Source organism: Typopeltis vanoorti, chromosome 5 (genome assembly GCF_054136105.1).
Source record: "Typopeltis vanoorti isolate ZY-2024b chromosome 5, IOZ_Tvanoo_1.0, whole genome shotgun sequence".
Taxonomy (NCBI): Eukaryota; Metazoa; Arthropoda; class Arachnida; order Uropygi; family Thelyphonidae; genus Typopeltis; species Typopeltis vanoorti.
Window position 1 is genome coordinate 85,756,235 of NC_143553.1, and position 26,022 is coordinate 85,782,256.

Here is a 26,022-nt window from a genome sequence, read left to right on the forward strand (position 1 = left end):
ATACGTTCTTAAATTTTGTAGAGCTAGAAAAGGTATATAACAAGGTCCCGGAGAAAAGTTTTTCAAAACATTACAATTATATTAGATAAACGGACCATTAACCAGAGAAATACATAGTTTATATTTAAGATGTGAGTCAGCAGATACAGGAAGATGGTTTGATGTCAAATCAGATATAAAATAAGAATGCACATTATAATTCCCTTTTACTCATCATCTGCATTTATCACATTATGTAAGAAATTAGCATTAAATCTGATATTAGAATTAGAGATATTACACTTGACTCTTTGTTTTATATACTAATGATATACTCCTAAACACATCCAGTAGAGGTCTCTAGGATTCTCGAACTAAATTGAATAACAAATATAATTATTTGGCATGAAAATCAGTAATAAAAAGACAAAAGCTATGAAAATGGATAGGGCAATAGAAAACTTCAGCTGTCTCATTGAAATAAAATATTTCAGCTACTTAGGCACAATTTTTAGTGAAGTTGGCAATTTAAATTTGGAAATAGACAACAGAATAAGCAAAACTGGTATGGTGGCAACCCAGTTTAATATATTTATATGGAATATGAGAGAAATAAGCCAAAACACTAAGCTAGCTGTATACAAGACAGTATTCAAACCAATTTTAACTTATGGATCTGAGAGTTGGATTAGAAATAAAGCACTTGATGAAAGACTAGAACTATGGATGGTGCTGTAACTAGCTTTTCATGGGCCCTGTGCAAGATTTTATTTATGCCCGTCCTTTTTTTTTTTTTTGAAAAAAATAAAAAAAAATACGATAGAAATAGACCAGTTAATTTTTAGCTTTAACCAAAAATGTTACGGAATCGGCCCCCAGAGTGGTAAAATTTAAATTTTGAAAATGAAAATATAATACTGATTATTTTTTTGATACCCCATTTCAGGTCCCTTTATTCTGGGCCCTGTGCACCCATTGTACATGCCTTATGAGAAAAATTAGGGGGGTGAATGGATGGCATCAATGGAAGAATCATATTAAAAATTATTCTGAATTGTTTTAATGATGTATGTAAGAACATATGTTATTAATTACCATTTAATTCAAAAGTGAAATCAATGAATTATCAACAGTAATATAACAGACCTTTTTTTTTTTTTAAAGGGAAAAGGTACGATACATTCTCCTGTGAACACATCTCACTGCTTTTAGTTCGTAAAAAAATTTTGAACAGGGCCCATGAAAAGCTAGTTACAGCACTGTCCATGATATCTAGTCTTTGATCAAGTGCTTTATTTCTAACCTAACTCTCAGATTCATTTGCTACTTCATTTGGCAGTAATACTAATCATTAAATATTTATTTATTTATTACAGGTGGGGGCATAAAGAATCACACTGACACTGCATGGCAGATTTTTTTCGTGTGCCTCCTTGGGTTTGTGCACTATAGAATTGTCACCCCAGCTGTAGTCTTTAACTTTTTTTTTTTTAACACTACTCTCATATTCATAATTAAAAACTTGTTTGAACAGTATCTTGTGTACCTGCAAGTTTAGTGTTTTGGGTTAATTTCACTCTTGTTTTATGTGAATCTATTAACCACCTTTGATGTTTTTATTATCTATAACCAAATTTAATTTACCATCCTCACTAAAAACTAAATAGCTGAAATATTTATTTGCTCTACAGATTCTCCATTAAGGTAATGTGTTTCATGTTTCTGCCTATTTTCAAAGTTCTTGACTTTTTATTGCTGATGTTCATACAAACTTTTTTTACGGTGGTTATTGCCATTTTCATTAGCATTCTGAAGACCTCTAGTGGATGCATTTAGGAATATAACCTCATTTGCATAAAGCAGAGACCTGAGGTTCCAGTTTTGTCATCAGGCTTAATACCACTTAGTTTGACAATGTGATCCATATAAATGATGAATAAGAGAGTAGATAACATGTACATTTGTTTCTATGCCCTTGAATACCTACTGCTGACTTACAATTTAAGTATAGGCTACACATTCTGCACAATGTTTTATCTGCATGCAAGTTGCAGTTTTAAAATGGCTTTTCTCTTAGCACGTTATCATATGTCTTTTCTTGATCTACAAAATTTAAATATAGATTAATGTTATATTGCCATGATTTCTTAACTGTTTTTCTTAAAAATAAAATTCTGTTATTGGCAAACTGTTTGTCCTGAAGTCAGATTATTCTTCCTCAAGTTACTCTTCCACAGTTTTTCTTAATATCTTCTCAAGTATGTTTTGCAAAAATGTTACTGGAATGCTCAGTAGGAACACGTTTGGAATTTGACCTTTCTGTCAAGCCTTTTGACATAATTGCTGTAAAACTTATTTCCCCATATTTGAGCATTTCTGGTTGAAAATCATCTATTCCAGCTTCCTTTTTCCATTTCAGGTTCATGATGACCTTTTTCTACCTCAAGGATTGATTGAAAAAATATACTGTTGACTGCATTTTTCTCTTGAATATGGGAAATACTTAAAAAAACACATTGATGTTGAAATATTGGAATGCATCCCTAGAGTTTAAAGAATGCACAGAGTGAAATGGATATGCAGTCTTATTTAGCAAATGATGCTTAAGAAAAAGAGGATGTGGAAGGAATACCTTGTGCATAAGGATGGTGTTAGTCATGACAGTTATGAGGCACAGGTTAGAAGCGTTACAACTTTGTATAGGATGCTAAGTGTGAGTATGAAAAGCAGCTGGTTTTGCAAGCTACAGCAATCTAAAAGAATATCTTGTTCTACAAGTAAAAGAAAGAATGAACGTGAAAGAATAACTTTCATTGATGCAGCTGGCGGATGCAGAACAAATTGTTCAACTAACTAGTACCCACTTTTCCTAAAAGCTATCAACATGGTGTATGCAACATAGAGGCCAATACCTCTGCCCCAGAGAAACTCGGGTGTGTGAGGAGGAGGTTCTAGAGCTATTGCATAAGCTGAATATAAATTTGGCAATGAGGACTGATGGAATATCAGTGAATGTTAATATTATTCACTGAAAATATTGTTCAACTGAACCAGTTGTTTCTCTGATCTGGCTTTATAATTTGAGTCTTAGCATAGGGGAAGGGATGTATGCTAATCCCATTGTACAAGATGCAAAGATTGTGTCCAGCTATCAATCTACAGTATCTCTTGAGTAGGGATAAAGATTTTGGACCAAGTTGATAAGAAATCACATACAAAAATGGGTTGACAGAGAATCTTTGCTTTGCGAACAGCAAGGATTTACTAAGAAATGGTCATCTTTGAGTAATTTGCTCACATTTTATAATAATTTGCTGGTTGAGGTAGATGAGAATGTGCATACCATGGTTCTTTTTGACTTTGCTAAAGTTTTGACAGGATTCAGTATGGAAGGCTATTGCATAAGTCAGAAGATATATGGGCTTGCTGGATTACAAATTACTAGTTTGGATACCAGATATCAAACCAGATATCAGATATGATATCCATGTTGATAGGATGGTTGAATACCAGATATCAAAATATAGTGTATGGAGGATCAGTCTACAAGATTTAAGGTGACCAGTACTGTAACCCTGGGATCAGTCCTTAGTCCATTGTTATTCAACCTTTAGGTTAATGATATTGTGAAGGATTTAACAGGTGATATATATATATATATATATATATATATATATATATATATATATATATATATATATCACCTGTTAAATCCGACGAGCCAGAACTAATTGTTCACCTCCTCATGAATTACAGAAAAAACTTTCAACTATCAAACATCACATGAAACTAAATGGCTTCTCCGAAAAGAGTACACAACATCTGTTCGATTCTTACAATCCAATCCAAAACAGCAAAGATTCAATACGTCGAGTTCCAATTCCTTATATTTCTTAGATTTCAGAACCAATTTCAAGAATTCTGAAGAAATATGATTTAACAGCCACTTATATACCTATTAACAAAATATCCGCCTATTTTCCCTCTTCTAAAGATAAACGCTCAACTATGTTTCTGCCTGGTGTGTATCAAGTTCCTTGTAACTGAAATCTTTCCTACTTTGGACAAACAGGACGCTCTATAGAAAAGAGAATTCAAGAACATCAATCATACATTCAGCACAACAAATCCAATAAGTCTGGATTAGCTCTGCACAGAATAGAGACAAGCCACAACATCCTCTGGTCCAAGACTCGCCTCCTACATAGGTGTTGCTATAAATTTGAACCTCTATTTAAAGAAAGTGCTGCGGCCTTACTTCAACACCCTAACTTGAATCGAAATGACTGTATATTTTTATCAAAAATTTGGGAAAGTTTAATCAGGATAACACATTAATTTTTTTTTTTTTTTTTTTTAATTTAAGACTGAATTCGTACATTAGTCTAATATTATTTATAAATTAAGATTATTATATGAATTTGTGAATTAATATCTTTAATTTAATCATTACTCTGATAAAATATGTTTTCCTCTCTTTAATACTTAGCAATATAACATCACGCGGCTCGTTCTACTTTTGAATGATCAATTGTTGGTTAAAAACTGTTCCTATGTAGCCACTGAAGATAGTCTGTTATTTTCAGATGGAATTTGGCAAATTAAAAATATAATATTCTTGTGTAAACGTGTTTATATGTTATAAACTTAATGTCACAAGTGTCTCTAAAGAATCAAAGTAAAACTAAAGTCCTTAAAAACAGTACAAGGAAACATTAAGCTAAATGATCATGCTCTTGAAGATATAAAAGATTTTTAGTACATTGGTTCTTACATCAATACTCTAAATGACAGTGAAAAAGCATAAAGCTGTTTGGTTTCATAAAATCCTGATTGATTTTATTATTTTATTTATTGATCTGTTGAGTGTAAGCTGACAGAAAAAGATAATCAGATTGAATCTATGGAAAAAGACTCTGGAATGGAAAAGGTAAAACAAAAATGGAAACGACAAAATATAATACACATCGCAAACTGGAATGTAAGAGGAATAGCATATAAAGAAATAGAATTAAACCAACTATTAAATGAAAGAAATTTTAAAATAGCAGTAATCACTGAAATAAAAAAGAAATGAAAAGGAACTATGAGAACCAAAAATTTTAATGTGATATACAGTGGAGTTGACAGAGATCAAAGAGCACAAGCAGGAGTCATGATTTGGATTCATAACTCCCTTTCAAAACAATTAAAACATTATAAATTATGGAATGAAAGAATAATAGAAGCTAGAATAAAAATAGATAGAGGCTATTTGACAATAATTGGTTTATATGCCCCAGAAGAAGGAAGAGAACAGGATAATATTGATTTTTATAATCAGCTACAAAACATATATAATAAAATAAATAAAAATGATTACGTAATTTTAGCAGGAGACTTAAATGCAAGGATTGGAAACACGAAAATTAATAATAATATAGGAATGCTAGGGGCTCCGCCCCTGACTCCTACAGCACCCAATCCCCTGTGTTCCGGACTGGTAGGCCAGCTCTCCTTGAATTCCAATGACTCGAATTTTGAAGACTCGACACTCAGGGTAGCCCCTGAGTTTCAAAACGTTTCAAATAACTTGACAAAAACGTTACAGCCTACATCCGTTTCCAATTTCAGCTTATCATTTTATGGTATACAGTAGATATGGAGAACATACTCTAAATAGGAACGATAAAAAATTGATTGTCTTTGTAGTTTATAATAACCTAAAAATAATGAATTCTTTCTATAAACATAAAGACATACATAAATATACTTGGGCAGCAAGAGGATGGAAATCAATATTAGATTATTTTATATTAAATGAAAATACATCAAAACTTTCACTAGATGAGTTCACAGAGGATATGAAATAAGCAGTGACCACTTCCTTGTTAAAATAAAATTAAGATTACCACCTAAATGGCTACAAGTAACAAGAACAGAAAGAAAATTTGAAACATTTGTTTATAAAACTAGACTATTGAATGACACAAATGTACAATGGCTATATGAACAAAGAATTAACCAATATCTAGATAAAATAAAACAAAATGAAGAAATAGAAATAGAATGGCTTAATATAAAAACGATACTAAATGCAGCAGCAAATGAAAGCTTAGGAAAGACCAAAAAATTCAATAAAAGGAAAATACTGAAGATATGGGATGATACAATCAAAGAAATAATCAAAATGAAAAAAGAAACCTATCACAAATGGTTAAGCAGTAAAAGATTAGAAGATGAAATAGAATATAAAAGAATAAGAGCCATAGCTAAAAGAGAAGTCAGGAAAAGGCATAGAGAAGCATGGAACAAATTTGTTTCCAATTTTAGAACATGATTTATATAAAAATAAGACCCAATGTATATAAGATTTTGAAACACTTAAATGCAGCTCCTAAAGAAAACATAAAATTAAACACTGAATTGAAATTAGAAGAATTTCTAAATTTCTACACAGAATTGTGGACAGATAAATATTTTAAAAAAGGCAACTTGCAAACATTTAACGGAAATGAAAAGGAAATAACTAAAGAAGAATTAGAAATAAGCCTGAAAGAAACAAGAAATGGAAAATCACCTGGAGAAGGTAAGTTAGGTTCAGAACTATATAAATACGCAGGAACAAGATTCAAAGAAAGACTTATTATTTTTAAATAAAATTTATTCAACTGGTATCCCCCCCCCCCCAATAGAATGGAAAAACGCAATTGTTATTCCTATCTTTAAAAAAGGTCTAAAAACTATAGAGGTATCAGTATACTAAACTTCTGTTACAAAATATATAGCAGAATCTTAAATAGCAAACTAATGAAATATTCCGAAATCTTTATTTTAGAAGTACAGAATGGATTTAGAAAAGGACGATCATGTATAGACTCGGCCTTTTGCCTAAAATTAATAACAGAGAAAAAGAGAGAGAATACAATTTAGAAACACATATTGCATTTATTGACTTAACTACCTAGGATGTATGATCAACATAAAAATGCAAAAGATATAAACGTAAAAATTGCAAAATATTTAAAAATAACAGGTGTAATTAACTCTATATTTAAACCAAACCTAGTTCAAAAGCAAACCAGACTAAAAGTACACAATACATTAGCACTATCAGTCTTAATGTATGGAAGGTAAATCTGGACAATAAAACAAAAAGACAAAGATTAATAACAGCAGAAATGAAATTTATGAGAAAAACTGCAAAGTATACCCCTATTTGATCACAAAAGAAACTAAGAAATTATGAAAGAATTAAACCAAGAACCAGTAATAGAAAAAAATTTAAAAAATATAAACATAAATGGATGGAACATGTTCAAAGAATGAAAACAGAAAGATTACCAAAACAAGTCTTAAAGTACAAGCCATTAGGAAAAAGAAAACTAAGACGTCCTCTTAAACGATTCAATGATGACTTCTAAGGCCGAAACAGGCCAGCTAGGCCTAAATCCTTGATATGCATGATAATGATGATTTATTGATCTGTACAAAATCACCAAGCATATTTACATATGATTCCTAGACATGGAACATCACTACTTATTGAGCAGTTAATATCATCAATAGCTTTGGAGTCACATACCTTCGATTACTATTAGAATATATATGGCAAGATTACATTCATAATACTATTATTCTTGAAGAAAGCCAGCAAAGATCTCTAAAATATCCTATTTCTGTCCTGAATTCTACTCCTAGTACCTTAAGCACCACTTATGATATGCTGACTGGCCTATAATTAGCTATTTCATTTATCTTGGAGTCTCTTGTATACACTGTACTGTTTTGCCCTCCTTTCACTCCATTGATACTTTCCCAAAAGTTATAATTTGCTATTTCATTAGAAATAGCAGAAATAATTCCGAAAAGTTAGCTGACGTGATTGGGACACCAACTTAAACATCCACTTTCACCTTATGATCAATGCTTTTGTCCTCTACAGACCAACTAATAAGCACAGATGAAGGCCATGGAAACATTTTTGGCAATACATAAGTGAAGATGAAACATCTGACATACCAGTTGGCATGTAACAGAGCAGCTTGGCTCACCTTTGTTTAATTTTATCTCCATGAGTTATGTGCATATTTCTGCATATATGTCTCTATTCCTACTTGAATAAACTATGATAATGAGGACATATTTATATTATTCAAAGACTTTTATTTGAGTGGTGGCTTCCTTTTGTAAAGATCAGGTGAGCTTACCAAAAGATATAGTGTGTTTATGCCATGTCGACTATAAAACAGTCAACATGGCATAAATATTCTACAGTCACTGCAAAAAAAAAAAAAAAAAAAGCACTGAATAGTCTGATCAGAATCAAAATTCAAATGATCTAATTTTAATGGAAATCTTAATACCAGTTTCATTAATTCCACTCAAATAGTGCAGAACTATTAATGTCAATTCGAATAACTTTGCTAATGTGAAATGAACTGATTGAAACCAAAGTTGAACCTTGTGGGTGCTATCTAGTGTGTATCATAATAAATCGCAAATTATGTCAATTTTAGCAAACTCCAGCCAACTAGAGCAAAGTTTTTGCAGTGTGTGTGTGTGTGTGTATATATATATATATATATCTACTCTATACTATAAAATGATGAGCTGAAATTGGAAACGGATGTAGGCTGTAACGTTTTTATGTAACATTTTTGTCAAGTTATTTGAAACTCAGGGGCTTCTCTGAGTGTCGAATCTTCAAAATTCGAGTCATCAGAATTCAAGGAGAATCGGCCTACCAGTCCAGAACACGGAGGTTGGGTGCCCATCAGGGGGCGGATCCCCTTACACACACACACACACACACACACACACACATACATATAATCTTAGCCAATTTGTTCCGTTGTGTCCTTGCAAATCATCACTGAAACAAATATTGAAATATCTGAACATATTTTTGTACAGATGCCAAAAACCTTATGGCTGAAATGAATAATATTTATTGTCTTATTCTTTCTTTTAATATTATACAATGTTCATCATTAATTAACACACCTGGGGACTACTGTGTAACAATGAATTACTAACATGTTAGGAATAATATCTTCAGTTTCCTGATGTTTCCAGTAAACATGGCATAAATGCACTATAACGTTTTTTGATATACTCATTGGATTTTTTTACAAAAACATCACCACTTAATAGAAGGTTTTGTATATTGTAAATTTGTAACAGACACTCAGAACATTAATAATGCTTTTCATGAAAACAACAGAAAACAGCAACAATCACAAATTCAAATGTTGTTGATATAAAACTTTTTTCAGCCAAGCACACATTTGAAATTATATGCCTCACACAGTAATTGTCTCCATAATTTTACCATAATGAATGGTAACATTGAAATAAAAGATAGCATGGAGATTTAATCCACAAGTGTTTACAATCAGTGCAGTAAGCTAAATAAAAAAAACACCTTGGCTAAAGCACTTCAAATTTATGCCTGTACAGAGAAAGCAATATTAAGAGAGCAAGTTCAACCTCTTAAAAGCTTAACACTTGCTCAAAGTTGGGTAGGTGTTAAGTTCTAAATGTAAAATTGGGACTTTCTATTGTATAAATCCAGATATTTGGGGTATCCTTGAAAAGATCACCAACAGCTTGTCTAAGCAAATTTGAAAACAAAGAATATCTTATAACAAATTTCACAAATTGAAACATAGGGAAGATTAACAACCAATGTACAAATATCAGTTTGAATATTTCATCAGAATTGAATGATTCTAGGAGCAACCAACCAACCACCTGCAATGAACAACTGCCATCTTATTGAACATAACCTGTAAAAAATATAAACAGTTGAATATTTCCCCTCAGATCATTTTCTATGTTGTGGATGTACAAATTAAACAGCAAAGGACCAAGTACTGAATCCAGCAGTACACCCACTAGTCACTTGCCTTCTTCTGGACTCAATTCTTCTGTAAACCACTTTGATATCTGTCCATCAGCTGTCCACTAATCCAAATCACAAGCATCATATCTGTCTCAATCTGTTCCAATTTATGCGACAGAATTCCATGTGGAATCCTGTCAAATGCCTTTGCAAAGTTGAGCAGTATCATTGAGTAACCATTTCATGTATCCAACTCATCTGTCACTTTATTATTAAAAGTAAGCAAATTACTAAGGCAAGACCTACCTTCAACAAAACCATGTTGTTCCTTAATAAAATATATCCCACTCAGTCTTGAATTCTACTCTTAGTGCCTTAAACACCACTTATGATATGCTGATTGGCGTATAATTTGCTATTTCGTTTATCTTGGAGTCTCATGTACACTTTGCCCTCCTTTCACTCCATTGATACCTTCCCAGAACAGAGGCTTATATTAAACAGCTTAGAGAGGGATAGGAGTTTGTGTAAGGGAATTAGGGCCTGTATGGGATGATATGCCATGTAATCCCATGGCTTTACATTGATGTTCTGCATTATGCTAAGTGCCACCAATTCAGCAACTTCTATTCTTCCATCAGTCACTGTGACATCTGGCAGCGCATTATCACCACCTGAATGATACACCCTTGCAAGATTATTGCCCAGTACTCAACTATTTGGTTTGCTTCTGTAACCTCCTTACCACCAGCACTTTTTAAAGTTATCCTTATACATTCATTCTTCCTTTTACTTGCTACATAGAAAAAGAACTCTTCAGGATTTCTTTTGGCCTCATCAGCTAGCTTTCTCTCATAATTAGCTTTGGCCTTCCTTACCATACAGATCACCCTTCTTGCTTATGCTTTGTACTGTTCATAGGCATACTGATCACATTTTTTTTTCTTTATACTCATTCCACAACCTTTTCTGCAACTTCTGCTTAATAATGATATTTGTTCATCTTAATCCTGCTTTATCCTGTGTATACATTCTGATACTGCTTTCTTCAAACATCCCTTGACCACTTCTCATGCATTGCCAACATCTCTCTGCTCTAGATTATTATGCTATGACATTGTTGAAAGCTGATGCCTCAAGCTTGTCATAATCACCTGCTTTGTCATGCTACATATATCCCTTCTTAACAGAAAAACGCTACTGCACTCATATTGGGATTCTATTGTAATCATGTGCCCTAATTGCATGTTATTCCTAGTATTGTTTGAATTAACTGTACTGACGATGTCCTAAGATACTTGGGATGAAATATTTACTTATTAAAACGTATTACTGTGGTTATTAAGTGTGTTTGTTTAGTCATGAATTCTCCACAGTTTCATTGTACAATTAACCAAGAATATAATTCCTTGTCATACCCAAGGAACAAAGTTCCTTGGACATGACAAGCTATTGGAATCTGTCACATTAGTGGGAGATGTTATTAAATTTGGTCATTGTGACCAACTTGAATAACACAATCCATAGCTTGTACTGCTCTTACCATTTAACTTCTGTAACCATAGTAGTAAAGCTCCGAGTTATTCAACTCTCAAATAGAAAATTCAACAGCCATTTCTTTGTCATCTTGAAGCCTACCATCGACTACCTGTAATCACTGACTACCAATATGATTCCTTTAATCTTGATCTGCAGCAATCTGATCATTATCATCGCCTAGGATAAAAACTGTGGAAGGGTTTGGAGAAAATGTGCAGTTGCTCATTTCATTCCCAGGACATCTCTGGCATAGAGATCTACTTAGCAAAGTGCTTTCTAATCTTTCTTTTAACTTGCAATTGGGCTGTCATTTTTCTCTCTGCTCACTGCATGTTATAAATGGATGGTTTACTCTCTTCCTTCCATACATATATGTCGTCATATCACTTACCTAAAATCCTATCAACAGTTTTGCTGATGACAACATTCTATTTGCCGTCTTCAAGAAGTTCTCATCTTTAGAAGATGAGAACCATGATGATAGGTTGTTGAAAGGAATAAATGTAGCCACTATATTATACTTTTTAAATATTCCAGAGATTGGTTCTGAGATGCCAGAAATGTATGGAATAGGAACTCTTTGTACCATTTCACTGTTGTTCGAGCTTGGATTATAGCAATCGAAAATATGTTTTATGGTCCGATGTGAGAAGTCATTGAGATGCATGTACCATTTGATGTCCAGAAGTTCTTGCTGTAACATTGCAATTTAGAGCATATAATGTATGTTGTAATAGTTTTAATAATTCCAGTTTTCTGAGAAGGATAGCAAGCAAATTGCTGTTGAATATAGCATCCAGTTTAAGACATCTAATTTGCTTTCTTTTTCTGTTTCTGTTGTGAAATTAATTTGTGGCTGTGGATTATTTATGTTTGTTAGAAAGGCAGGGTGGATATTCATTGTGGGACTGAATTGCAAAGATATCATCTATGTCTTTGTTTCTTCTAAGGTACTTCCATGGTCAGCGAATTGGCAAACATCATTCCTACACTTGCAATTAGACCTGTTAAAACAAGAGCTGCTGTCCAACATCCCTTTACAGTACAACTGCAAACTCATTAAAACTCCTTTCCTCTTCCTTATTTATTCTATCTACCTCTGTCTTCTGGAACAGCTTTCCTTATGATGTGTTTCCCAATAATTTCAACCTCCATCTCTTTAAGAAGAATGTCAATGGGTATCTTCTTTCTCAGCCTTTATCTACACCTCACTCACATGGCACTGATGTGCTATAGGTTCTTGTACCTCTCGAGTGCAGGATAAATATTAAAAAAATTTAAAAAAATGTAATGTACCTATAATGAAGACTTTAGGATGTTTAGAGGAGAAAAGGATTTCTTATGGATGTTCCAGATAAAAGTTGTTGAAATTGTGAGAGAGCAGACTCCCTTTTCAACTTGTCTATAGATTTTGTTCTGATAAAGAAAATAACCTGAGCAAAAAATAAAGTCCAATAATTTGACTATATTGGCAAAAAGGCTTCTGAGGTCTGATGAAGGGAATCTTCCAGAAGGGTGTTAATGAATAGGAATTCAGTATAAAAGATTAACTAACCATTAAGTCATTGGGTTGAAGGGAAAGATTTTTCACTTTGTCCACAAAATCAGCAGAAATTTTTATGAAAGAACGGGAGTTACCAATGGGCCTTTAATAAACATGCTGAAAACTTAGCTATGCTTTATGCAGGAGAATCTACACCATCCACAATAGTACGAAGAGGAATGCCTTCTCTGTGGATCTTTGGGTTCTAGCAAAATAAGTTTTATTATGACTTATGACTTCATCTAATAGTGAGTTTAATTTTCTGAGTTGACTATTGGTGGGATGATTGTGGTCAAGTTCCCAGGAAGTAGATCTATCATGTGGTAAGAGAGATATTTTCCGTTTATATTCTGCAGAGTCCACAACAGTAGTTTTCCCTGTAATAATGAGATGACTGTTGCATCTTAAAAATCGTAAAATTTTAATTTCAGCAAAAGAAATGTTTAAAGAAGAAGGTTTGGTTTTCAATAGCACAGAAGAGACTTCCAGATGAGGTTTATTGCCATCCTCAATGGAGAAAGTAGATATGTTCCATTCAGTATTTATAAGAAATCTATCTAAGTAAGGTATCTTCTTAGGGGACTATAGTAAATTCATGTCCTTTTGATAGAATAAGAATTTCACTTTCATTTAAAGGACATCCTGAGATGTTTACTACCCAGTTATCCAGTAGGTAGTGGACTGATTAGCAACAGGAACATTAAATTTATCTAAACATCATGTGTTTATTAAATGAACAGTGAAGAGAGCACTTTGCAACTGTTAACACTAAATGCGATAGTTGAGAATCTACAGTTCAGGTAATATTATCTTGAAGATCAGCAGTGTGATGTATTTTAGTAGCAAGATCATGCTTTGCAGTTTGAAATTGCTTGTGAACAAGCGATAGACTTGTCTTTAGCTAGATATGATGGTTTCCTTCAAGTTTGCAAAGTTAGGAATAATCTTGAGATTATGGCATTTTTTAAGAAAAGAAATCCTTGCTTACCTTGTAACACTGATAATTTATCGAGTTTACTGGTCTTCTTAATTACTTCTTCCCCATGAAGGATCAGTAATGGTTGTCTCAGCAATACCTATTCCATAAGGTTTCACAAATTACAGATTCTCTTCATCTACTCTCTCACTAGCCTTTAAACTAGATATAGTCAAATTATGTGCCTTTGTCATTCACTCAAATTATTTTCCTTGTTAGAACAGAGTTTACAGACAAGTTGAAGAGACTGCTATAGGTAGTCCATTCTCACTCCTGCTCTTGGCAACTTTTACCTGGAACATCTAGAAGTAATCCTTTTCTCATCTATATGCCCTCAGCCTTTGTTCTAGGTTCATTACTTTAGTTGGTGATCTGGCCACACAGTGAAGATGCATCACCTGTCTTTCTAGCAAGCATAAACAGTCTACATCCATGAATTACCACAATGGAAATAGAAAAAGAAAGCAAACTTGCTTTTCTAGCCATCTAACTACTCCTCAGGTGAACTAATTTTGTTTATCGAAAACCTACCTTTACTGGGTGCTATATTCAACACAGCAGTAGTCTGCTCACCATCCTTCTCAGAAGATTGGAATTGTTAAAACTCTATTACATTATATTTGCATTATATGCTCTAAATTGCAACAAATACAGCAAGAACTTCTGGATATCAAGCAGTATGTACATCTCAGTGGCTTCTCACAGTGAGCCATAGAACATATTTTTGATTCCTACAATCTGAGCTCAAACAACAATGAAAGAGTGCAAAGAATTCTTATTCCATACATTCCTGGCATTTTGGAACGAATCTCTAGAATCCTTAAAAAGTATAATCTAGTGGATGCATTTATTCCTTTGAATAAACTATCATCACATTTCCCATCTTCTAAAGATTAATGACCCCCCTCACTCTTTTTAATGTCTAATATGTTTTGTGTGCTTGTCACGTTTCTTACTTCAGACAAACCGGACATTCAGTAGAAAAAAGAATGCAAGAACACCAACCTTACATCGGTAATAGGAAATCTGAAAAATCTGATCTTGCACAACATAGCATATTCTATGGTTTGAAATGCATTTGCTCCTCTGTCCAAACTTAATTTAGAATGATTTCCTCACACTATCAAAGATATGCAAGAGAGTTATTCTAATCACACATCATTAATTTTTTTAAACATAATAATATCATGATTTTGCAAAGGCATTTAATAGAATACCACATGGAACTCTGTTATGTAAATTATAACAAACGAGGATGGATATGACACTGGTTAAGTGGATAAGAGGGTGGTTTCTTGACAGAGATCAAAAAGTGGTATATGGAGGGACAGAATCGAGGTGAAGACAGGTAACTAGTGGGGTCCCACAAGGTTCAGTGCTTGTACCATTGCTGTTTAATTTGTATATAAATGATATAGGAAATAACCTGAAAGGAAATATTCAGTTGTTTGCTGATGATAGAAAATTACGTAGAGTTGCAGGACGATTTAAATAGGCTGTCAGTATGTGTAAAAGATAATGGGTGGTAGTTTAATGTCGAGAAGTTATGAGTTAGTGAGTTCAAGGAGAGGTATGATAGATTGGGTTTATAATAATACCATGTTTCCTTGGTTATTCCTACCAGTGTTCTGTGTGTATAACACACAGAACACTGGCAGTTATGTTTTAAATAATCCATTTTTTTTTCATGTTGTCTACTTTGTATTCAATTGTCTGATGCCACTGATGATGACCTGTAATTTTCAGGTTGAAATATATTATTCACTCTTTTCCTTGTGTTATTGTATTAATTCATGAGGCATGAAATTTCATCATTGTAGAAATTTTTTTTTCACTTTGGTTTATAAATTAAATTAAAGATGCCAAGAAATTATATTCTTGTTTAATCCTTTATCCAAGTGAAGCAAACAGAATTTGCACAGGAAATATCTTCACAACTAGGCTAGCTACTTGTGTATAGAGGTTATTAGTATATATGGGAGCAAATCTTCATATAACCTTTAAGGAATAAAGCAGACTATATACTAAGGCTTTTTTACAACACTCAAAAAGAATTAAAATAGAATTTAATACTTCCTATATTTCGTCCTAGTCACTAGGACATCTATGGGGATTACAAAAACAATTAATGTAACATGCACACAAAAACTTACAATACTAAGCCCAATCACGTGGGTGACACTAAAGTCCTATCTAGGTGGAGCGCCCTCTAAGGGCGGTAGTAGGTGGCTTGGAATGTAAGGTGGGACCTCTGGTGATGAGCGTTTCCCAAATCTTCAGAAGCTTAATGCAACCGTATTTGTTAAGATTTGGTTGGTTTCTGAGAGCTGCTGCTGCTTCTAAGAAAAGTCTCTCTTTCTTGAATTTGCTGTGGTGGAGCATGGTGGTTTTCTTCCATGATACTCTGTGGGTGGTGTCCAAAACATGGTCAGCCAAGCCTGAATGGCCATAGTTGTGTTTAACGATGTACAACTTGTGTTCCTCCAGGCAGATGGATGCTGATCTACCTGTCTGTCCAAAGTATGCAAGCTTACAGGAACAGGGTACTTTGTAAACTCCAGGTAGAGAGAGAGAGGAGGGAGCTGATCTTTCGTAGAACGGATAAGGGTAGCAAGTTTGCAGTAGGGCTTATATGCTGTGTGTAGGTTATACTTTTTTAGTATCTTGGCTATTTTTTCCGAAGTGCCTCGGATGTAGGGTATGGTGATGGCATTTTTAAAATCTTGTTGACGAGAGGGACAGGGAATGGGAAAGGAATTGATTATCTTTTTGATACTGTGTTCGCTGTAGCCATTGGAGAGGAAAGTTCTGTGTATGTGGTTAAGCTCAGTAGTGAGGGCGGTTCCACTGGAACAAAGATTGTGGGCTCTCTTGGTAAGGGTTTTAATGATGCCATATTGTTGTGAGGGGTGGTGGTGGGAGAGTTTGTGAATGTATCTGCCTGTGTGTGTGGGTTTACTGTATACAGTGAAGGCAAGTGTATCATTAGGCAGGCGCGTGACTAAGGTGTCTAGGAAGGGTAAACAATTGTTCTTTTCCTTTTCCATAGTAAACTGGATTCTTGGATGTAGGCTATTGAGATGACCGAGGAAGGAGTCTAACGTGTCGTCACGAAAAAACTTAAACCTTTCCGCTCCCCCCCCCCCCGAACAAACCCAATTCCCCACTCAGACCTATAGTAGATGCCACCAATGCACCTTGTTACAGACTGTCTAAACAGCTGGCCAACTCTCTGTCCCCCCTCACTGGAAATTCAGCTTCCTATATAAAAAACTCGACCCACTTTAAAGCCCTCACAGAAAATTTAACCTTGAATAATACAGACATATTAGTAAGCTTTGATATCTCCTCTTTGTTTACCAATATTTCCTTAACTGACACTTTATCTCTCTTAGAAAACGTTTTCCTCTCTGACATCTTAGATCTCTTTTCCTTTGCCATCAACTCTGGGTATTTCTCTTGGAATAAGAAAATCTACAAGCAGATAGAGAGAACCGTCATGGGTTCTCCCCTCTCACCCCCCCCTGCCAATTTCTATATATGGAAGATTTTGAAAAACCAGTGTTCTCTATTTGGCCTCATGGCCCAGACACGTTAGACTCCTTCCTCGGTCATCTCAATAGCCTACATCCAAGAATCCAGTTTACTATGGAAAAGGAAAAGAACAATTGTTTACCCTTCCTAGACACCTTAGTCACATGCCTGCCTAATGATACACTTGCCTTCACTATATACAGAAAACCCACACACACAGGCAGATACATTCACAAACTCTCCCACCACCACCCCTCACAACAATATGGCATCATTAAAACCCTTACCAAGAGAACCCACAATCTTTGTTCCAGTGGAACCGCCCTCACTACTGAGCTTAACCACATACACAGAACTTTCCTCTCCAATGGCTACAGCGAACACAGTATCAAAAAAATAATCAATTCCTTCCCCATTCCCTGTCCCTCTCGTCAACAAGATTTTAAAAATGCCATCACCATACCCTACATCCGAGGCACTTCGGAAAAAAATACTGGATGCTATATTCAACACAGCAGTAGTCTGCTCACCATCCTTCTCAGAAGATTGGAATTGTTGAAACTATTACATTATATTTGCATTATATGCTCTAAATTGCAACAAATACAGCAAGAACTTCTGGATATCAAGCAGTATGTACATCTCAGTGGCTTCTCTAGGACGAAATATAGGAAGTATTAAATTCTATTTTAATTCTTTTTGAGTGTTGTAAAAAATCCATTAAACCTCCAACATAATGTCCTCACAGCACTTAAGCCTCTACACAAGTATATACTAAGGCAATTGATGTAAAGTCATTAGCTTTTTGTATGCAAGCAGCCTGGGCGTGAAGATACATCATGCACAAACTTTGCTTACATTTGGATAAAGGATTAAACAAGAATATAATTTCTTGGCATCTTTAATGAAATTTCATCATGTTTACTTCCAGTTTGAGCCATTGCTGAGATATAGTTTGGTTGGCCAAGTACTACATTGTGAGCCCATTCTCATTTGTTCAGTATCCAGTGGATACTAATGTGTCATACCATACCACATGAAGGCAAAAATTGGATATTAGGTCAGAATCCCTTGTTAGTTAATGGTTACATTCCTTCTCTGCATTCCTTAAACGTTATTTAGAGATTGCTCCCATTTATCTAGCTTTTACTCTTAACTATCTCCTCATCTCCATCCCAACAGCTGTGTATATATTAAATATATATATATATATATATATATATATATATATATTTATACAATATTAGAGGGTGCCAAATTAGTGCTTTAGATCTCTTTTTTGTCCATTGCAATTTATATTTGCTTGTATATTGTAACATTTAGTTGTACTCTAAAGACTGGCTTTTAGTATATTTAAAAAGCAGATATGAATTTTTAATGTTTGGTCTGTATTATTGTGATTTAGCTGAAAGTATGAATGGTATAATTAATAAATCAAGATTTGTGCACATCATCCCATTTTTTAGATTTCTCCTTCCATTCATTATCTTGTTCAGTATCTAGTAGATATTAATGTGTCATGCTGCACCACATAAAGGCAAAAATTGGATATTAGGATTATTGTTTTTACAATCTTTAGAGAGTATTAAAAACTTCATGTAATCATCATACATTGAAGAGACGTAGGATGAAAGAAAATAAATAAATTTATTTTTAGGTGTGATAAAGCATATCATTCCAGCTGTGGCTTCTACAAATGCTGTGATAGCTGCTGCTTGTGCCACCGAAGTGTTCAAACTTGCAACAAGGTATTATCTTGACTCTGTTTAATGCTGATTTTTTATATGTACATTATGATTAAGTTGATTTTTTAATAGTGTTATATGGATGTTATCACTATGGAAACTAGAAAATGGGATGATGAATCCTGTTTGCATTTCTTAATTAGGAAATTAACTTCTTCTCTTGATACATTCACTTCTTATACTTAGTTGCTTTGCTGTAATCTGAACAATCAGCCAACCTGCCATGTGTTTTTTGTACTAGAAACATATTGAAGAAATATACAGGTAACCCTCATATAATGCAGATGTTAGGTTCCATAGAAATGCCGCTTTATATAAATCGCGTTATGCGAGACTCAAATCACATAGAAAAAGTAGGGTTATATTCCAAAATCTTTTTTTTTTTTAATTATATAAACAACAATGACATATCCAACAAAAAATATTTTTATTTAATTCAGGTAATTCATGTAAGTTAAGAAAACATAAACTATGAAACAAATACTGTTCATAATATAAAATTATAAAAATTACAAATTGTACGTAAACTTCATTGCATATAATGCATAAATGTTTTAGGCAAAATAAAATAAAGTACATATTTCGTCATCACTGTCTTTAGACTAACATTTTGTAGATGTTCTTTATTTACGAGTGGCGGGACATCGTCATCACTTGAAATCTCTTGGGCATCATTTGTATAATTCTCACTGCATACTTTGGCTGGTTTAGTTATCAAGAAGCCAGTAATAAGATCTTGTTTATTATTGACTGAGGGATCATTATCTTTAAAATAACTTCCTAACTTTCTTGCCAAGTCCAATCCTTCTGCTAATTTCTTTAAACTGAATTCTTTAACGGATTCATCACAATCAGAATCTTCGGCAGAACTTTCCCTGCCATTTGGTTTGACGTCATCTGTTAATTGTACCAGTTCCTCTCCATTCAAATCTGTTTCCCCATCAATTAATTCACTAATTTTGTTTTCAACCATATCACAAAGCCCTCTAAGTGGCCATTACTACAAAAATAAATTTTTTACATAAAAAAAGCATTACATATTGTATGTAACTCACCAGAAAATAAAGTGCTCAGCTTCAGATTAACACACTTATGATTTTTAATGCGCTTTTATGGTAGAAAACGAACACAATTTTCAACAATAAACACTCTTATACGGTAAACAATTGACGTACATGCATGCAAAAGGTTATTTTGTCCCCCTAATATAAATTCACTAATTATAACTATCTACATGCGTGATACAAACAGATGCAAATTTAACAAAGATAAAATTTGATTTTTAAGTTGCAAGGTGGAAAATATATGAAAAGATAAAGGGTTACTACAATTTGTAGACCGCGTTGTATAATACTGTGTTATATGAGGATTACCTGTATTTAGCTCACTATAAAAAAAAACATACTTTTCCAAGACTAAAGATAGCCATGGAAGAGAGAAATTTGACTCGTCATAAAAGAGTAAAATAATGGATTTATTCAATTGTACCATACTCTGAAAATTATATTAGGGATTCCTTGTGGAGAAAAGAAATATTTCTTTTATACCACTTTCTCTACAAGTGTTAATTCTAGACACTTGTGATAAGTGTGTATGTATATATATTTTATTTTATCCCCCCCCCTTCCTTTGTTACTAGATAATATATTTTTGACCTGAAATTTTAGATTTCAGTGGTTTGTGAAGATGCTCATTAAATTTCTGGTATAATGACTGTGATGTGAAGTAACATAAGTTACTTTATTAAACTAAAAAACTAGAATAGTTTCATATGCTAGCACGTATACTTCATCAGAAGCATTCTTTATTACAAAAGAGTTAAAAAGCTAGCTAGATATAAATAATACCACACTAAACAATGAAAGAATACAATGGATGAAAATTAAAATAAATTTGCTAATTGGTACTGTTGCATTCTATAACATAATGTTTGTCATAGCTAACACCTGTAAATATGAGATTTTTTTATGCAGAAAGTCCAAACTTGATGCAGAATAACACTTTGATTTGTATTGCAGTGAATATGGGGGGGGGGCAGCATTTCAGAAGCCACTTTGAATTTCCTGACAAAACTGGTATGTTGGATGTAAGGTTTTTTTTTTTTTTTTTTTTTTGCCAAAGTACTAGATGGACTGTATTAGTTGTGAAAAAAGAAAAAGCTGAATCAGATTTATTTCTTTTTGACGTGTTTAAAATGCTGCGATATTCATATCTCTTTGGAATGTCCTGTTTGACCAACATAGAAAATTCCACACAGTCAATTTTGATACCTCCCCCCCCACCCCAGCAAGATGATGGTTCTTCTTCTTCTCTTCCGTCTAAGACAGGTTGAGTCTTCTCTTGAGCAGGATCTTCCAGTCTTCTCTATTCCTTGCTGTTCGAAAAAGTTCCTTATATGTTCTGCATCCCGAGATGTTCTTTATTAATTTCAGCCAGGTAATTCTTGGTCTTCCAGGCTTCTTTTTTCATTGGAAAAGTATTGATTAGGACGTTAGGAAGTCTGTCTGCATCCATGCGTACAGTGTGTCCAAACCATCTCAGTTGTTGTTTTCTAATTTTTTCTATTATTGTCTTTTTATACAATAGTTCTTGTCTGACTGTGATGTTTGTTTTCTTTTCTATCCAACTTGTTCTATTTATTTTTCTTAAGCATTTCATTTCAAATGCCAGCAGTTTTTTCTCCTCTCTTTTTTTAACTGTCTACGCTTCTGCTCCATAGATGACTGTTGGTATAATTATTGCTTCATATAGTTTGATTTTGACTTGTTTAGATATCTTGTTTGTTTTCCAGATTTTCTGTAATTTTCCCATGGTGGTCCATCCTATCGCTATTCTGTGTTTGATTGTTTTGAGTTCATCTATTGTTTCTGTTAGTTTTGATCCAAGGTATATGAAGTTGTCTACTTGTTCTAATTGTTCTCCGTTTAGGGTGGCTGAGATGGTAGTTCTGTTCCTCCCTATTTTCATCACTTTTGTCTTTTGTATATTTATTGTCATGTCATATGTTTTACAAGTTTCATTTAGCTTGTTGATCAACTTTTGTAGTTCATTTGGGGTTCTTGCAAGAAGGACGAGATCATCTGCATATTTGATATTATTTATGTTTAAACCGTTGACATTGATTCCAGGCTCATTGTCTATTGCTTTCTTTACAACTTCTTATAGATATATGTTGAATAGGCATGGGGATAATGGGCATCCTTGCATTACTCCTTTTTGGATCTCTATAGATTCTGTTGTGAGTGTGTCCTTTTTAATTATTGCATTTGTCTTAGAGTAATATTTTATCAGAAACTGTATTATATATTTGTCTATTGCTTTTTCTAGTAGAATTTTGAGAAGGATTTCTCTGTTGATGTTATCGAAAGCTTGTTTAAAGTCCACAAAACAACAATATAGTTCTTTATGGTCTTCCCAGCTGAGTTCTGCTAGTTGGTGCAATGTGAAAATTTGGTCTATTGTTGAATAGTTTCCTCGGAAACCAGCTTGTTCTATGCCTATCATTTCTTCGTAGGTGTTTTTTAATCTATTTTGTATAATTCTCATGAATATTTTATAGGTGTGAGGGAGTAAATTGATTGGTCTGTAATTTCTGCAGTCTCTTTTGTCTCCTTTCTTGTATATTGGGATGATCTTTCCAGTTCTCCAGTCATCTGGGATCTCTCCTGTTTGTAGTATTTTATTGAATAGGTTTGTTAAATATTCTATTGATATGCTGCCTCCATATGACCACAGTTCAGTAGGGATAGTATCAATGCCTGGTGCTTTATTGTTTTTCATCTGTTTATTGTGTATCTAACTTCTTCTTGTAAAATTTTTGGGTGATCATTATTTTCCTCTATTGTTGGCATTGTAGTTTTGTTTCCTTGGTGGAAGATAGTCTTAAAATGGTTTGACCAGATTTTTCTTATATATTCAATATTCCCAGTTTCAGTCATCTTGTTGTTCATCATTGTTACTGCTTTTGCTGAGAATTCCTTTGTAATTTCTCTTACAGTATCATGGAAGACTTTTAGGTTGTTTTGTTGGTATGCTTCTTGGCATTTCTTAGCTTTTTCTTCTAACCATTTTTCTTTGGCTTTTTTGCATAGGTTATCAACTTTATTTTTTAGTGCTCTGTATTTTTCTCTATTCTCTTCATTGTTTTGTTGGTTTACAAGTATCTTGGCCTCTCTTTTCTCTTCTTTGGTAGCTATGATTTCTTGGGTTATCCACTGTTTGTTTATTTTGGATTTGGAACCTAGAGTGTCTTTTGCAATTGATAACACTGTTTCTTTTCCTTCTTCCCAGAATTTTCCTCTGTTCTGTAAGATGGAGGGTTTTAATTTCAAGCACATCTGTTCTAAAAATCGACTTCTGCTTGAGCTCTCTTTTAGTTTTGATAGGTTGATGTTTTCTTCTTTTCTGATATTATTTTCCCTGTTGAATTTTATCTTCACTTTGGCAGTTAATATTTCGTGGTCAGTGTCAAAATCAAAACTTCTTAATGTTCGTACATTATTTACTGATCTTTTCCATTGTTTGTTTATGATGATATAGTCTATGCAGTTCTTTATATTACCATCTGGGGATGTCCATGTATATTTATTATTAGGGCGTTGATAGAACAATGTGTTTGTAACCATTAGATCGTTTGCTTTACAGAAGTGGAGTAATTGTTCTCCTCTGTCGTTAAGCTATCCGTATCCAAATTTCCCCATCACATCTTTTTTGTCTGCTGTGAACTGTCCTATCAAGGAAAAGAAGGAGTAGCCATAGTATTCAACACAAAATACGAGGCTAATCTTCTTGAATGGCAGTCAGTCTCAAGTAGAGTAATGTGGGCAAATATGAGAATGGGGAACTGGACAATGAGACTTATTTGTGCCTATGGCCCCACAGAAGGTTCTACTAAGGTAGAAGTGGAGGAATTTTTTGACGCTTTAGAAAAAGCAACTGACACAATGAAAAAGGAAAAGTTGGTCCTTGTTGGGGAACTAAATAGCAGAGTAGGAAATGATTGTGAGACATACAAAAATATTTTGGGAAAATTTGGAGAAAAGAGCAAAGCTAATAATAATGGCAAATATCTGTTGGATTTCTGCTCAGGACATGGACTGGTTATTACTAACACCATGTTCCAACATAAAAATGTGCACAAATTCACATGGAGAGAAGAGGCAAGGAATAAGAAAAGTCTCATTGACTATGTTATTGTTGATAGTGATGTTTTTCCCTGGTGCAGGACACCAGAGTGTACAGAGGATTTGAAATTGGAAGTGATCACTATTTAGTCTTGAGCAGGATAAAATTGAATTTGATATTGAAAAGAATAACATGTAAGAAAGTTTTAAAGCGAATAAAAGTTGAGCAGCTCTCAGATGTGAACTGTAGACTAAAATACAGAAATATTATTGAAAAGAAAATGAAAGAGTTTGAGAACAGAAATCAAACCTTGGAGATTCAGTGGCAAACTCTGAAGAAAACCCTGATTGATTCAGCCAGAGAGGCATGTGGTGAGGTTGTGTGCAAGGATAGAAAAATCAGAACTCCCTGGTGGACACAGGAAGATAAAGAGGCATTGAAGGAAAAGAAGAAAGCATATCAAAAGTTCCTGGCAAATAAGTCAGCTTTTACTCTTACAGAATACAGAGACAAATGTAAGAAAGCTAAACAGTGTGTAAAACTAGCTAAACAAAAGTCATGGGAGGACTTTGGCAAGAATATAGAAAATAAATATCAAGAAGGTGGCAAAATATTCTGGAGGTTGTTGAAGAAGCTTAGGAATGGAAGAAAGAGTGCTGCAAAAGGAGTTAGAGATGATAAAGGTGACATGAAAACAGGAGAAAAAGATATCCTTGAAGTATGGAGTAATTACTTTGAAAAACTGCTAAATGAAACAAGCAGTGATGACAGCACAGTGGTTAAAAACACTGACCAGACATGCAGTCAGGAATACATATCCATAGTTGAAGTAGAAAAAGCCATCAAAGGCTTGAAATGTGGAAAGGCAGCAGGAGTAGATGATATTCGACCAGAAATGCTGAAGTATGGTGGTATAAAAGTCTTACAGTGGCTGCACTGCATAGTTCAGAAAGCCTGGACAGAGGGACAAATTCCCGATGATTGGAGTAGAGCTCTCATAGTACCCATATATAAAAAGGGAAATAAAACTGAATGTGAGAATTACAGAGGTATTTCCCTACTGAGTGTTCCTGGCAAGATCTATGCAAGTATACTTGAGAAACGGTTGAGAAGAATTGTGGAAGAAAATCTTGGTGAAGAACAAGCTGGATTCGGGCCAAATAGAGGCTGTCAGGATCAGATCTTCACTTTACGACAAATAGTCGAGAAAGCATGGGAATATAACAAAGATCTGTATTTAAGTTTTGTCGATTTGGAAAAGGCATATGACATGGTGCCAAGAGAGAAGCTATTCAATACGCTGCAGTTATATGGTGTGAATGGAGCATTATATCAAGCAATACTTAGTCTTTATTTGAATTGTAAGTCAACAGTTAGAATTGAAGGAAGTACAGGAAGATGGTTTAATGTTAAATCTGGTGTGAGACAAGGATGTACATTATCCCCTCTATTATTCATTATCTATGTGGATCACATTATGAAGGAAAGTGGTATTAAACCTGATATCAAAATTGGAGATGTTAATGTCAGCTCTTTGCTTTATGCGGATGATGTTATAAATCCGCTTCTAAATAAATCCGCTACAAGTCTGCAAGATTCTCTGACTAAATTGAATAGCTGTTGTAATAGGTATGGTATGAAGGTCAGCAATAAAAAGACAAAGACAATGAAAATAGGCAGAATCATTGAAAATGTCAACTGTGTTGTGAATGGAGAACCTGTGGAACAAGTAAAACATTTCAGCTATTTAGGCACG

General features: G+C 33.9%; 2 protein-coding genes across 4 annotated transcripts in view; one reads left to right on the forward strand and one right to left on the reverse strand.

Annotated features, from left to right (window-relative positions):
- Uba3 (Ubiquitin-like activating enzyme 3) overlaps nucleotides 1-26,022 on the forward strand; it is a 194,031-nt gene that overhangs the window by 125,189 nt on the left and 42,820 nt on the right. For both annotated transcript variants that reach the window (XM_090392570.1, XM_090392573.1), the window contains one exon: nucleotides 19,055-19,145. In XM_090392570.1, coding sequence (XP_090248696.1) covers nucleotides 19,055-19,145 — 91 coding nt within the window. The remainder of the gene's footprint in view (nucleotides 1-19,054; nucleotides 19,146-26,022) is intronic.
- LOC150106612 (uncharacterized) overlaps nucleotides 1-26,022 on the reverse strand; it is a 300,527-nt gene that overhangs the window by 92,666 nt on the left and 181,839 nt on the right. The gene's annotated exons all lie outside the window — the stretch shown is intronic.